The sequence below is a fragment of the Neophocaena asiaeorientalis genome, unplaced genomic scaffold (assembly GCF_003031525.2).
Source record: "Neophocaena asiaeorientalis asiaeorientalis breed wild unplaced genomic scaffold, Neophocaena_asiaeorientalis_V1.1 scaffold67, whole genome shotgun sequence".
In the NCBI taxonomy this organism is placed as follows: domain Eukaryota; kingdom Metazoa; phylum Chordata; class Mammalia; order Artiodactyla; family Phocoenidae; genus Neophocaena; species Neophocaena asiaeorientalis.
This window is the reverse complement of record NW_020173731.1, coordinates 5,933,171-5,948,559: the sequence shown is the minus strand read 5'-3', so window position 1 is coordinate 5,948,559 and position 15,389 is coordinate 5,933,171. Positions and strand designations below refer to the sequence as shown.

Genomic DNA, 15,389 nt, shown 5'->3' with positions numbered 1-15,389 from the left:
TTGAAATAGCCAGTATATATATCATCATAGAAACTGCTTATTTAAACAACTCTACTGGCTTGATTACAATAATTGAGGATGAAGAAAAATGGAATATTCAAACATCTTTTGTATAGCTAGCCGGAAGAGCTGAAGAAAATTTTAGGAATACTGAAGTATATATAAATTGTAATTATGTATAGCTGGCAAAACTATAGATAAACCATCCTTTATACAGTAATCAGAAACGGGAAGGTAAAAGCTTTGGGAAAACTCTAAACATGAGATGGGGTCTTAAATAATTGTCTCTTCAAATAAAGACTGCAATAGGAGTTACCTAATATTTTATACTGTAATTAGGCTTTATTGGCTAACCACAGATTGGTTTTTTTTTTAATACAAAAATAATTATAGTAATGTCAGTGAATTTAATAAGTAGATGCTGTATGGTCACAGAGATAACTCATACTAAGTAAAATTTTAAACCAAGTGAACTTCTGATCCTGGTCATAGAAGTGAAAGTCTTTTTTATAGTATTTCATGGAAAATGACTTTGGCTATTTTTTTACCCCTAGAGTGTAATTGTTTTTAAATTTTGCTTTGTTAAAAAAAAAAGAGTCAACCGGGCAAATGAAGTAAATGAGAATAATTAATTATATAACATTGTTTCATTACAGTGGATGAATATATTGCAATTGCAAAGGAGAAACATGGCTACAATGTGGAACAGGTATGTAGAGAAACATTTTAATATTAAAGTTTGCCTCAGTATTTATCAAATCCAAAGAACATCTCATGATAGTTTCTGTCTTAAGAAACTGCATAAGTTCAACCAACTTTATAGCTACTACAAAAGTCCTAGCAAAGTCTGACCTTTCATCATCAAGGATTTTGCTTTTATAAACATTATTTATCTCAAGGACTTGAACATTTTTCTCTCGACACCTCTGTTTCTTATCTGTTTTGAGTTCTTAAAGTATCTGAAAGCCTTCAGGATTACTCTAGCAGATGCTCAAGAAAAAGGGAAAATATTTTTAAGTAGAGGTAATTCTCTTTGACTTTTTAACCTAAAAGTCCTAAAAGTTAAACTTTTAATTTAAAGAAATAATTAAGATTTTTAGATTTTGAAGGAAATCATTCACAAAGGGCTTTAAAAAAAATTAGATAACTTTAAAAGGAGATATATATATCCCTAGTAATAAGGGAATGGAGAACATGGAAAAGTAAGAGTGAAATAGAAATTCTTAAATTTCATTTTGACTAAGTAAAAAATCAACCTTTATCAGAATTAATATAAAGTAAGTGAATTTTCTGTAACCTGGATTATTAAGAGCTAACTTTATAGTTAGTAACATGATTAAATAATAGAAAGTCATTTCAGTGAAGCTGAGATGTTTATCTAAATGTAGTTAACTATTCTGTGGATTTTGAAGACTTTGATTACGTATTTTGTTTTTAAGCCTCGGCTTGCTTTTTAATATTTGTTTGAGAAGGTTAATCCTTCAAAATGTGACTATACATATTTTCATTTTCATTTTCAAGGAGTATTACCAAAGTACAGAAATTTAAAACTCACTATTTAAAAAGTTGCTGTATCTCTTCTTAAAAAATAAATCTTTATCCCCTAAATGATACTCTGTACCTTATAGTAAAGATAAAGACCTACCGCTTACTTACAATAGAAGGGAAAGTTGTTGAATTGTTAGAAATTATCCATTTCAGGCTTTCCTATGATTTGGTAATAAAGTCATTGAAGTTATTAATATGCCTCATAATAATTCTTTGTGTATATTATGATAATAAAGAACATTTAAAAATATATGTGGTAAAATATTGTTAAAGTTGCAGTTGAGGTACTCTTACTTCTTAGAAGTATTTAGCCCATGATACACTTGTAACAGGTTAAAACCTAAATATTTCTCTACTGAGTCTTGACTGAGCACTTCTAGTTTTGTGTTATAATTGATAGTTTCATTTAAGTATTGACTTACAGGTTATTTTTCCTTTTAGCATATTTTTCTCTACACATTGACAAATGAATAAATGTGAGTGAAAGTCTTGATATGAGCCTACAAACCTGCTTTAGTAATTATAGCCACTCTCCTCAGCTCACTTTTTCTAGATTCTACAGCAAATATGGTATGTAAGAACATTTACTGTTCTGAGGCCCTGATTAAAAGAAATAAATAAATGAGGTCTGCTACCTGGGCACCCCTGATTAAAAGCCCCAAACTGTGAGTGTATCTTCAGTTGAAGTCATAGGCTTAAGATTTTAACCTAATTTGTGTTTAACTCTCTTAAGTGTGATGGAACATAAGTCCATTAAAACCAAAGGGGAATGATTTCTCTTCAAAGGCACTTGGCATGTTGTTCTGGCATAAACATAACATTGAGAAGTCCCTTGCTGATCTCCCTAATTTCACTCCCTTTCCGGATGAGTGGACAGTGGAAGATAAAGTCCTATTTGAACAAGCCTTTAGTTTTCATGGGAAGAGCTTTCACAGGATTCAGCAAATGGTATGGTAATTTTGCTCTTACTGTGATTCATACCTGAGTGATAAACTTATTCTATTGTTAAACACTTCCTGATTATTAAAAACAAAAAAGTTTTCCAATCTAATTTTAATTTTTAAAAATATTTTTAAATAAGTATATTTTACATAGTCTTATTTTCTACTATTCTAATGCATGATCATTATGTGTCATTTCATTGTAATAAATTAACATTTATTATGACTTAAGTATATGTTTAATAGAGTTATTAAATATGTCATTTCAGGAAAAAAATTTCAGTTTTATTTTTAAATGTTTCATTTTTCTAACATTAGGATTTTATTTTCAAATTTATATTCCTTTGGATATGAAAACCAATTTTTAGAAATTCTGTATTATTTCAACATTGTTCAGGTGCTGTTGCTTTTTTTTTATTTAAAGAAAAGCTATTTCTAGTTGTTAAATTTCTAGTATTGTGTCAAAATAATATAAATCTGAGAAGTTGCTACATTAAACTCTTTTAACTTGAATGAATGGAAATTAGATAATGTTTGCAAATATATCTAAGTGTCTTCCATAATCAAAGAGAACATTTTTCATTGGAAGTGTGTGTGCTTGCTTGCCAGTATGACAAAGCAGTGCGTGATCATTAGTCATTTTGTAGCTTAAGTCTATTTGCATCATTTATCATTTTAATTTTATCTCTCCTTTCCCTGCTCAGAATAAATAGGAATATTTATTTAGAAATGTGAGTGACATAGGTATGGTGGGGTGCTATGACTATAGCTGCATTTTTTAGCTCTATAATTCATAAAGGTACCTGGGAAAATATTTTTTGTCTATGCTTTTGTTTGCTAAGTATCAAAGAATAATAGAAATATTATTCATTCTGTTAATCAGAGTTTATGAATAAACTTGCTTGATATTAACATGATTTTTTTTTCAAGCTTCCAGATAAGACAATTGCTAGCCTTGTGAAATATTACTATTCCTGGAAAAAAACTCGATCTAGGACAAGCTTGATGGATCGCCAGGCTCGTAAACTAGCCAATAGACATAATCAGGGTGACAGGTGGGTTGAATGCCTTTATGTAGTTACAGGTATTGCTTGTATTTCCTAAGGCAGAGCAATTATCACAATACAGTGTAAATGCTTCTTATCCTTACATTCATGTTTCCACTCTGACGAGAAGAACTGAGTGATCAGAAATCTTAATAGTAAGGACTCTCTTCAACTCTTTAACTGTTAATCATAGCCAGCAAACCTTGCAACTGAGTTATATGTGAGTTGTATTTAACTAATCACAAATGCTTCCTTTCAGTACTGATGTATTCAATACATATATTTAGAATATATTAAGAAGTATATTCTCTGGCAGATGGTCTTTCCACAGTTATCTGAGTAACTGAGGTCCACATTATTGTAGCTGTATCTTTCTGGTAGTATAAAAGATCATTTTTTCAGTTCTCCACTTGGAACACATTTATTAATTTGATATAATAACTTATTATTTCAGTTCTCCAGTTGGAAAATAAGTATTATATCAAATTAATAAATGTGTTCTTTTTCCCAAATGATATTTCTTTCTAAATATCTTCCCTATTGGGTCTCTGTTTTTTAGCTAGAAACGTTTGCTTAAATGATTCTATATACCTAAAAGGGTAAATGTTTCTAAACACTACAGAAATCTAAACTATAAAAGCTCATCTTCCCAAGGACAACTCCTGGGGAATATTTAGTAAAATTATTAGCCAGGTATGTTGCAGTTTGATGAGAGCACTGGAACACAATAAAAGGAAGTGAATTAAGTTTATTAATCTTTGTTTTTTTTTCAGTGATGATGATGTGGAAGAAACACACCCAATGGATGGAAATGATAGTGATTATGATCCCAAAAAAGAAGCCAAGAAAGAGGTAATGATAATCATTAGGGTGCTTATAATTGTTCTACAAATCCACTCCAAAAAACGAATAGTACTTCATATTAAGAAAAACATTTTTAAATAATGGGTTAAAAGGTAGTAAATTTCAATGTTAATTGGAGGTTTTTGGAAAAACGATAACATCTAGAACTCCAATTAGCCAATGAGTTAAGTAATTTTGGGGTTATCTCATCCACTCCGAAGTATAAAAGCCCTGCCACGATGTCTACTCTTTTTTTTTTTTAATAAATGTATTTATTTATTTATTTATGGCTGCATTGGGTCTTTGTTGCTGCACGCAGGCTTTCTCTAGTTGCGGTGAGCAGGGGCTCCTCTTTGTTGCGGTGTGTGGGCTTCTCATCGCAGTGGCTTCTCTTGTTGCAGAGCACGGGCTCTAGGCTTACGGGCTTCAGTAGTTGTGGCTCGAGGGCTGTAGAGCACAGGCTCAGTAGTTGTGGTGCACGGGCTTAGTTGCTCTGTGGCATGCGGGATCTTCCAGGACCAGGGCTCGAACCCATGTCCCCTGCATCGGCAGACGGATTCTTAACCACTGTGCCACCGGGGAAGTCCCCATGCCTATTCTTTTATTTTTTTTATTTTTTTTAAATTTTTTATTTCTGGCTGCCCCAAGTAGCTTGTGGTATCTTACTTCCCCGACGAGGGATTGAACCCAAGCCACAGCAGTGAAAACCCGGAATCCTAACCACCAAGCCACCTGGGAACTCCCCACGATGCCTATTCTTCGCGCAGGCTCAGCGGCCATGGCTCACGGGCCCAGCCGCTCCGCGGCATGTGGGATCCTCCCGGACCGGGGCATGAACCCGTGTCCCCTGCATCGGCAGGCGGACTCTCAACCACTGCGCCACTAGGGAAGCCCGATGCCTATTATTTAATCCATAGAAAAGAAGTAGAACCACCCTCAGATAATACAATATTAGGTGTAGAATATTCTTGGAAAACATTTAGTTTATTCCATGTTATAACAAATTATTAATTAGTACCAGGTATACTGACAGCAGTGAAAATTGAAAGCTGCATCAAAGGAAGAGATGGAAGAATCCCCAACTAGAAGAGCACTCATATTCCTCAATTTAATGATAATAACGATGACTTAAAATCATTAAAAAGAAAAGTTTTAAATTGATACGCATGCTCATTTATTAAGGCAAGGAATTGCATAATTGTAAAAAAATAGACCAAATGTTGATGAGTAAAGGCTTGTGATGTATTGGCAGCTGTGGAATAGTGAAAATAACATTGAAAATTGGAGAATGTGACTTCATCCAATATGACTCCCATTCCTCCTCTTAAGGAACTCAATGCCATGGCCCATTCTGGCCCTTGTCATCTTTCATCAATGAAATTTAATAAATCCTACCCTTAACTTGATATTTTACTGATTTTCTTACTACTGCTAAATGTTCTCAAGTTCCTAGATTCCTTCATTTCTTTTCCAAGTCTCCTTGTTTCCCTAAACCATAGACCAAATGACCAATTACTTAAGTTGCTCTCTTCCCAGTATCTTTGACTCCCCATTTCTCTCACCCTTCTGCTATTCCTTCTCTAACCCTATAAACCCACAATGCTGGATCAATTGCTATTCTTGGTCTGGTGTAGCAGGAGAAAATTGCAGGATCACGTACATTGTTGCTACTTACAAAAAGTAGTTTCCAATCTCAGTGTAGCCCTTAGCACCTCTCAGTTTTTTTCAACCTGTAATTTTCAGTTTTTTCCATTGGTAAAATTAAAAGGTTCTGACAATCAAAGAGGTAATATGTATAAAAGTACTTATTACAGTACCCAGTACATAATAAATCTTGAATAAAATTTATTATGTAAGCAACTGTTTGAACATTCATCCTTTGCTACACATCACCTACCACCTCTCCACTCCCCTAAAAAAACTTAGCAGATAACTTCACTTTCTACTTCATGGAGAAAATATCAAGCAGGAACACCCTTAAATTCCAGCCCTTCCCCTAACCTCTGTGCTACCATACTAGCCTTTTTATCTGAGTATATTTACACTTAGGATGTTATATTAAAATTATTGTCTTTTGCCCACTTTTGCCCACTAAGCTGTGAACTCTTTGAAGTCAGGGCCTCAGTAACACTGGAACATCTGGTATCCCCTAGCACTTCACATAGTACTCATTGTCCACTTCCTTGCTGGTACTTGATAGGATCAGATATTTTAAAATGTCACAAATCCAGTAATATGAAATTACTGAATGAACAGTCTGAGCTGAATGCCTCTCTCTCAAGATAGGCCCCTCCCCTTGTTCTGTATAATTTCACTGCTTGTTTGACCTATCTTATCCCCTCATATTGCCTCTAGGACCTTCTGTTTGTCATACTTTCAACCTTTTCATTGCAGCCCAGAAGTAAGCTCCAGTCTTTCGTTTAAAAGCATGACTATCTCCCAACCAGTCTAGAAAGAATTATCCTCCTTAGCATGGCTTCACTTGAGTTTGCTTCAGTCAGACTTCTGTCCCTTTACTTCTCTGAAACTGCTGATAGGCCAGCAGTGACCTGCTAACTGCCACATCCAAGGACTGGTTTCTCAGTGTACTCTCCTTGTGCTTCCTGTATTATTTCAAGTTATTGACCCCTCCCTTCTTCTGAAAATCTCTTTTTGAGTTTTCTAACACGATTCTCTGATTCCTGTCTACCTTTTTAACCATTGTGTCTCAGTTTTAGTGACTTCTTTTTCTCAATTATTCTGTTCATATTGTCATTACCATTTTTAATTCTCTCTCTCAAATAACTGTAAATTTTGTTCTTTTCTCTTTGGTCTTCTAGGTGACTGCCTTATTTTTAGGTTCTCATCTCTTCTCTGAATTACTGACATTTTCTATCTTATCTTAATTTACCTTATCTCCATGCCTCCAGACTCTGCACCACACCTTCCAAGTCCATTCTTCACCCTGCTGCCAAAGCAATCTTTTTAAAACCAAATTTACTGTTTGCAACCCTTCCATGGCTTTGTCCATAGGATAAAACAGTCTTTCTAGTTAGGCATTCCCTGCCCCACCCCACTTATTTCACATTCCTAAGAGAGTTTCAGGTAAGTGTTTTAGTTCCCCCAGCCTTTGTTCCTTGTTGGTCCATTTTTTTTCTAGAATTCCCTTTCTTCTCAAATCTGCCAGGCAAATTCCTCATAACTCTGCAACATGTAGCTTGTCTATGAACTCTCCTGTGCCTTATGTTGAATTGACCACCTCCTCAGTTTTCTTTAAATCCGTTGCAGCACTCATTGAGCTAAGTGGTACTTGTTTACATCTGGTTTCCCCTCACCTGCTTACCTATCCCTGGGTGGTAAGCCCTTAAAGAGCAAGAATTGTGTCTTAACTACAGGGCCTGGTAGATAGTAGGCTTTCAGTCAAATTTATTTTAACAGATGAGAATATATGTTATGAATTCTTAATTACTGTACAAATATGAGAGATTAGGGATTTGGGTTTAGTTATGTAGGAAATGTATGTATGTGGAATACTGTTTTTTCCAACTATGCGAGATGGTACTTACACATTTGGTCTTTTGTTGGCCTGTGATCTCATCCTGTTAGCAAATGTAGTGAGGGGAGTAAAAGTTAAAAAGTGTTAAAAACATACTGCAAGGTTGTGGTCCGAGGCTCGTACTGTTTGTCAGCAGCTTCATTCATTTCTCTGTTCTTTCACAGATGATAGGGACACCACTCAGGGAATGATACTATATCATTGCCTTTAACACACATCTTTATAGCTGCTTCTGCATGTTGTTGACACATTATATGGAAAGGTTTTTATTTTTAACTTTTAAAAATTATGAACTATACATACCATAGACTATGTACAATTTAAAGAATAATAATAAAACAAACACCAGTGTGTCCATGACTGAGCTCAAGAAACAGAAGTCCTTTGTGTATGTTTTCTTTATTGTACCCCTCCCTTCTTTCCAGTGGGAACATCTATCCTGAAATTTATCAATTATTCACTCCCTTTTTTATAGTTTTATCACAAAGTTATGTATCTCTGAGCAACTCACATTTAGTTTTGTACATTTCAGACTTGATTTAAATGGAATTATATTGTATGTGTTCAGCTACCCGCATTTTTTTGTTGCTGTCCAACATGTTTTTGCAGTTCATTTTCATTGCTGTATTACAGTGTTCCCTTGTATGCATATGCTACAACTTAACCACTCTCTAATTAATGGACATCATTTCTAGCTTTTTATTATTATGAACAATACTGATAAGAACATACCCTGGATACATATATATAAGAGTTCCTTTGGGACAGTGGTTCTCAGCTAGGTTTAGTATTACTCACATAAAGGGCATTTAAAAATTATGGACGTGTTTTTGGTTGATGGGCACCACTGGCATATATTGGGAAAGGGATGCCAGCTCTCCTGAAATGCACAGCACAGATTGTTCCACCAAAATGCCAGCAGTGACTTAGTGAGTAATAATGCCCTAGGATTGTTTGGAGTGGAATTACTGTATTTTAGGGTATAACCATGTTTAACTTTCCTAGGTAATGGCAAATCATTTTCTACATTTGATGTACTTCTGTTGGGCTATGAGAGTACTCATTATCCAGTTCCTTGCCAATACTTTATGTGGTAAGACTTTCAAGATGTTAGAAATCTGATGACCTGAAATGGTATCTCATTGTGTTCTCAATTCATTCATGAGATTACTAATAAGGCCAATTATTTTTCCATCCGTTGTCTATTATTGTGTCTTTTTTTAATGCTTATTTGTGTTTGTTTTTTATCTATTGGTTTGGTTTTGTCTTTTTCTTAAAGACAATGTATAAAATTTTTAAGTTTTAAAGTTTTGTTTTTTACACTTAAGTCCTTGATCTTTCAGTAATTAGGTTTTGTTTATGTTGTGAGATAGAGACCCGTTTTTATTTATTTGTTTTCCAATATGGAAGCGAGTTCATTTCTTTCAACTGGTCTGCCATGTCAGCTTCATCATAGATGAGGTTTCTATATATGTATGGCTCTCTAGTCTGCTTCTCTTGTCAGTTATATATCCCTTGTCAGTCACACAATGTCTTGATTACTATAACTTTATAAGTCTTGATAGCTGCTAGGATGAGTCCCATTACTTGGTAGGGCTTCTAAAGGTGAAAGTCCTTGGCTATTTTTGGACTTTTGCTCTCAAACTTCAAAGTAGGAAAGTGCTACTTGATGTTCCGTTGAATCTACATATAAACTGGAGAGAAATGAAATCTTTAATTGTTTGTAGATTAGTTTGCATTTCCTATATAGAGGTTTATATTATCTGAAAATAACAGCAGTTTTATTTCTTTTCAGTCCTTATAATACCTTTTATTTCTTCCCTTACTGAACTGGTTAGAATCACCAGTATAATGTTGAATGAAGTTATGATAGCAAATATTTTTATCTTATTCCTGACTTTAGAGAGAATGATTTTTACGTTTCAACATCAAGTAGGATGTTATTAAAGGTTTTTGACTTGCTCGCATGACTGGTAGTTGATATACTAGCTGTTAGCTAGCATTCCTCTCTAGCCTGGTGGTCCCTTAGTAATTTGGTTTCTGACCATGGCTGGTTGCCTCCGAAGTAATCATCCCCAAATCTACTGCATTCTGTTGGTTTTAAGTGAGTTACTAAAGTTGGTCCAGAATCAAGGAGAATGGGAGAGAGTCCCACTTCTCAGTGGTTGGAATGTTGAGGAATTTGAGGATATGTTTTAAAACCTCCAAGTCTAGAATGTCGAATTTTCATAAATGTTTTTCCATGTGTGCTTGAGAGTAATACATACTCTAATTATTGGTTACCGGCTTTTTATGTCTTAATTGAAGCTTGTCAGTTATATGCTTGAAATCAATATTCTGTTACTGCTTGCCTACTTGCTAGGGTTGTTTCAGTTGGTGTTTATGTGCTTATCTGATGGATTATTGAGAAATAATACTTTTTATATTTTGAAGCTATTGTTATTAGGTGTATAGAAATTGTTTTATCTTGTTGAATTGAACCTTTTATCAATATGTAATGACCCTTTCATCTCTTTTGATGTCTTCTACTTTTCAAGATTATTTTGTCTGATATAACTCTATCACCTTTCTTTTGTTAAGTGTTTGCCTGGTATATCTTTTTTTTTTTTTTTTGTGGTACACGGGCCTCTCACTGTTGGGGCCTCTCCCGTTGCGGAGCACAGGCTCCGGAGGCACAGGCTCAGCGGCCATGGCTCACGGGCCCAGCCGCTCCGCTGTATGTGGGATCCTCCAGGACCGGGGCACGAACCCGTGTCCCCTGCATCGGCAGGCGGCCTCCCAACCACTGCGCCACCAGGGAAGCCCTGCCTGGTATATCTTTATTGCTTATTTTCAACATTTCTGTGTCCTCACATTTTAAGTATGTGTCTTACAGGAGCATATAGGTTGGGTTTTATATTTTATCTAGAGAGTTTAGCTCCTATATACCAGTCATGATCATTGATATTTGTATTTTTGTTCTTTCTTATTTTTACCTTCTATTTGGCTTGCTTTTTCTGGTTTTCTTTCCCCTCCTTTATGGCCTTCTTTTTGGATTAAGACTCCATCTCTTGTTTGATTTTTTTTTTTAACTGTCTACTAGTTTGGAATGTTTCTATATTTCTATTCTTACTGTGTATTCTGGAAATTTTATTCTGCATATTTAACTTAAAGCCTAATATTGGTGTTTTTAATGGGATTCTAATTAATATAAGGCCCTTAGGCTGCTTTGACTTCAACCACTATCCTCTTGATTTATATGCTATTTTTGCCAAGTTTTAGTTACATCTTATTTTTTAAAGTATCTCATATTAAACACATAGTCGGGGTTAGTTTAGATTTACTCACATGCTTGAAATTAATTTTGCTTATCATTCTTTCTTGAATCTTAGAACTTTCTTTGAAAATAATTTTTCTTTTTTCTAAAGTGTGTCTTTTACAGGTTAATTTAGTGAGTCTATTGATTATAAACACAGTCAGTTTTGGAATGTCCAAAATGTCCTTCCTTGTTCTTGAACACTTAGTTTTGCTGGGGTTAGACTCCTAGGTTGATGGATATTATTTGAAGATATTATTCTACTGCTTTCTGATTTCTGTCATTGCTTTAGAGAAGTCGGCTGTCAGGCTAGTTACCATTCCTTTGGAGGTAATTTGGCTTTTCTCTTTGTCTGCTTTTATGATCTCTTCTTTGTCTTTAGTGTTCTGTCGTTTCATTTTAACGTATCTGGGTATGGATTTCTTTTTTTAAACTTGCTTCGGATTCATTTGTACTTTCTGAATCCTGTCTTAAGTTCTGTAAAATTCTCATTTGTTGTCTCTTTGAATATAGATTCTCCCTCATTCTCTCTATTCTTTCTTTTGGGAATTCTTTTAGAAATGTAATGGACTTTTCACGTGGCTCTTAACCACTCATATTTTCCATCCTTTTGTCTTTCCATACTTCTGTACTATGTTTTGGGCATTTTTCTCATATGTGCTTTTGAAGTCACTAATTTTCTTTTGAGCTCTGTCTGATCGGCTAAGTAACCCATCCATTGAGTTTCTAATCTTATTTATAATATTTTTTATTTCTAGGTGTTCTATTTGGTTCTTTTGCATATCTGCTTGGTCAGTTTTGATAGACTCATTTCTTATAAGAATATTCCATATTTTCAGTTCTTTTATTTCTTTGTACACATATAACACACTTATTGTATTCTCTTTACCTAGTAATTGTAATATTTGTCATCTTTGCAGATATAATTCTATTGTTTGCTTTCTGCTGTGTTTCACTCATGAGGCTTGTTTGGCACTTTGTGGTTGTGAGCTCATTTTCCTTGGAACATATTTGTTGAAAATTTTTGAGACCTGGTTTTACAGTGCGTTCTTCTGAGGATAGTTTGCCTTTACTTCTGCTAGCTGTCTGAAGGCCCTACCAACCTGAGACACTTCAGAGTACATTTTTGACTTGGAGTTTTTCAGGCCAGACATTCCTGTAAATTTAGTCCCCAAACCTGCCTGAATATAGGCCTGTGGTTAGGGATTCTTAGGGAAGACTTTTTGGTTTCTTTCCTTTCCTTTCGGCCAAAGATGAAGTAGGCATGACTTTCTTTAATCATCTTCTCCCTCTGCAGGGCAGGGGCACTTTTCCTACTTTGCACAATGATGGAGTCCCCTTCCAGAGTTCTGGCTTTATCTCCTGTGCCCTGCACCTGTTGTCCATTGAAGCCTAGGCAAATGTCAGCTCCTGCATCCTTGCTTATCCCTCTGGTTTCCTGCTTTCTCATCATTTCTGGTCTCTGAGGGACTTCCTCACCTCTCTGCCAGCTCAGAAATTAATTTAAAAGATTTAAAAAATATGTTTGATCTAGGGACTTCCCTAGTGGCACGGTGGTTAAATATCCACCTGCCAATGCAGGGGACATGGGTTCGAGCCCTGGTCCAGGAAGATCCCACATGCCACGGAGCAACTAAGCCCATGCGCCACAACTGCTGCGCCTGCACTCTAGAGCCCATGAGCCATAAGTACTGAGCCTGTGCACCACAACTACTGAAGCCCTCATGCCTAGAGCCTGTGCTCCGTAACAAGAGAAGCCACCACAATGAGAAGCCCATGCACCACAACAAAGAGTAGCCCCCATTCACCGCAACTAGAGAAAGCCCGCACGCAACAAAAACCCAATGCAGCCAAAAATAAATAAATTTATTTTTTAAAAAAAATACTTGATCTAGCAATTTTAGAAGTGCTATACTGGGAGGAGTTTCCCTGAACATCAAATCTGCCATGTGTTGCTTTGAGTTGCATTTTAAGCAACAAGGTGGATTATACTTCACTATACAATTATTTTGTGACTTTTTTTGGAGTTTCTTTTCTAAAGAATTGGATTATTAAGTCTATTCAGTGAAATAGCCTTCAGCCTAATGGACACAAGTTTCTAATGGATTCCTGTCTCAGAAGCACAGAATAACATTGTATTTTTACATCACACTTTAAGAATATTGCAAGTAATAATGAAACCCTCCTTAAGAGTTCATGGTGATCATTGTTAGAACTTTCCTAACCTCTTCCAAAATGCAGATTTGAACTTTATTTTATTCACAGTTAAATAGACTTGGAGTCTAGAAATGTTGTTAGGATTAAAATAACCCTGTGCCCTTTTTAATTTTTAGAAGGCATAGTTCTCTTTCACCAGTGCTAAAGTGAGAATGAGATGTTACCTCTTTTTTACCAGTTGTCTAATTTGCCACTTGTCATGATTCCTAATTTGCCCCTTTTTTTTACTTTCTTTAAAACTTTGCACTTAATAAGTTATAGCTTCCCCCTCCCCTTTATTGCTGAGGGAAAATATATCCCATCTTGAAATCTTGAAGCAAACAGAAATAGTTTAGAGTCCACCTTACTTTTTCATTTGTTCATAGTCCTCTGGGCATAGAAACCAAACATTTTATTGAGTGGATTAATCAAAGATACGTTATGGTATATGCTCATTTCCTCTTAATTGATGAGTTGTTGTGTGTGTGTGAATTTGGACTCGTATGTAATATAATCGGTTAGAAGTATTTTGTAGGTGTACTTAGTGTAACAGACACTTCTACTAGTAATAGACTGTTTTCAGTTTATACATTTGTAAAAACCAAATGACCTATTATTCTGTCTTTATTCTTCCAGGGTAATACTGACCAACCTGTCCAAACTAGCAAGATTGGACTTGGGAGGAGAGAATATCAGAGTTTACAACACCGCCATCATTCTCAGCGTTCTAAGTGCCGTCCACCTAAGGGCATGTATTTAACCCAGGAAGATGTGGTAGCTGTTTCCTGTAGCCCCAATGCAGCCAACACCATCCTGAGGCAACTGGACATGGAGTTGATCTCTTTAAAACGTCAGGTATTTTATAAAAATCATATTTTCGATGATCCTATCTATTTTGCTTATATACTTTTATCTCAGTAAACTCAAGTTTTTTTGCAGATTTTCTCAGCCACCCATTTACATAAGTTTTGTTTTTTTATTTACCTTGTTTCCAAGTTATAAGATGCCTCTGTCTTTCTAGATTTGAACCCCAGCATTGCCACCTGTTAGCTTTGTGATGTTGGGCAATACTAAAGTCTCTATAAGCTTCAATTTTTGTATTTATAAAATTGGGCATAATAATCACACTTCTCTCACAGGTTGTGGGGAATTATTTGAGATAATGCATGTAGATTGTTCCGCAGCGTTTGGCACGTTTTGAATGCTCAGTGAATAACGGCTGCCCTCTTCCTTATTATCATTATCACCAGTAGTAGTAGCAGCAATATTATTTAAAAGTATCATTATCATAATCAGGTAGTGGTTAAGTTAGGTTTTAGGGTCAGTGATCCTAAGTTCTAACCCTAGCTACACTGTCTACTTCCTGCGCAACCACAGAGGAGCTTGTTTAACTTCTCTCAACTTCAGTTTTCCCATCTCAAAATGAGGATAATAATATTTTTGCTTGGGGGGAATTAAACGAGATAGTATATGGTAAGTGCTTAAAACATTACTGCCTTGCACATAATAGGTACTCAATTAATGGTTGTTATTAGGTCTCCGGTCTTTCTCAGTCATGTTTTCCTTTATTTATTTGTTTGTTTCTCTTGTTTTAGGTACTCTTCTAAGTCTGTACTTTCTTGCTCTAAATTAACCAGCCTTACACTATTTGCCAGAGACTTCTGAGTCTACTTCTCAAGCTGTGGCTTTTCTCCCAAGCTCTATAGCTACATTTCCAGCTGCGAGCTAGACATCTCATCTAACCCCCAAAAGATTTCTTTCTGTGTTCCTTGTCTGTTGAAACATCTGAATCATCCTTGACTCATCCCTTGCCTTTATCACTCCCCCAACACACACAAACATAAGTGGTAAGTTATGTGAGTTTCATCTCTGAAATTTCCTTTAAATCAATCCCCTTATTTTTAATCTCATCCCTACTACCCTTGTTCAGGCCCTTATCACCTCTTATCTGACAATCCCCGTCTTGTTGCTTCTCCTTGCTGTCC

At 35.5% G+C, this 15,389-nt stretch overlaps 1 protein-coding gene across 3 annotated transcripts in view; it reads left to right on the top strand.

The window, feature by feature from the left end:
* Window positions 1–15,389, top strand: part of RCOR3 (REST corepressor 3) — a 41,435-nt gene that overhangs the window by 2,037 nt on the left and 24,009 nt on the right. For all 3 annotated transcript variants that reach the window (XM_024751168.1, XM_024751169.1, XM_024751167.1), the window contains 5 exons: window positions 657–709; window positions 2,335–2,496; window positions 3,420–3,544; window positions 4,309–4,387; window positions 14,041–14,259. In XM_024751168.1, coding sequence (XP_024606936.1) covers window positions 2,344–2,496; window positions 3,420–3,544; window positions 4,309–4,387; window positions 14,041–14,259 — 576 coding nt within the window. In that variant the 5' untranslated portion in view covers window positions 657–709; window positions 2,335–2,343. The remainder of the gene's footprint in view (window positions 1–656; window positions 710–2,334; window positions 2,497–3,419; window positions 3,545–4,308; window positions 4,388–14,040; window positions 14,260–15,389) is intronic.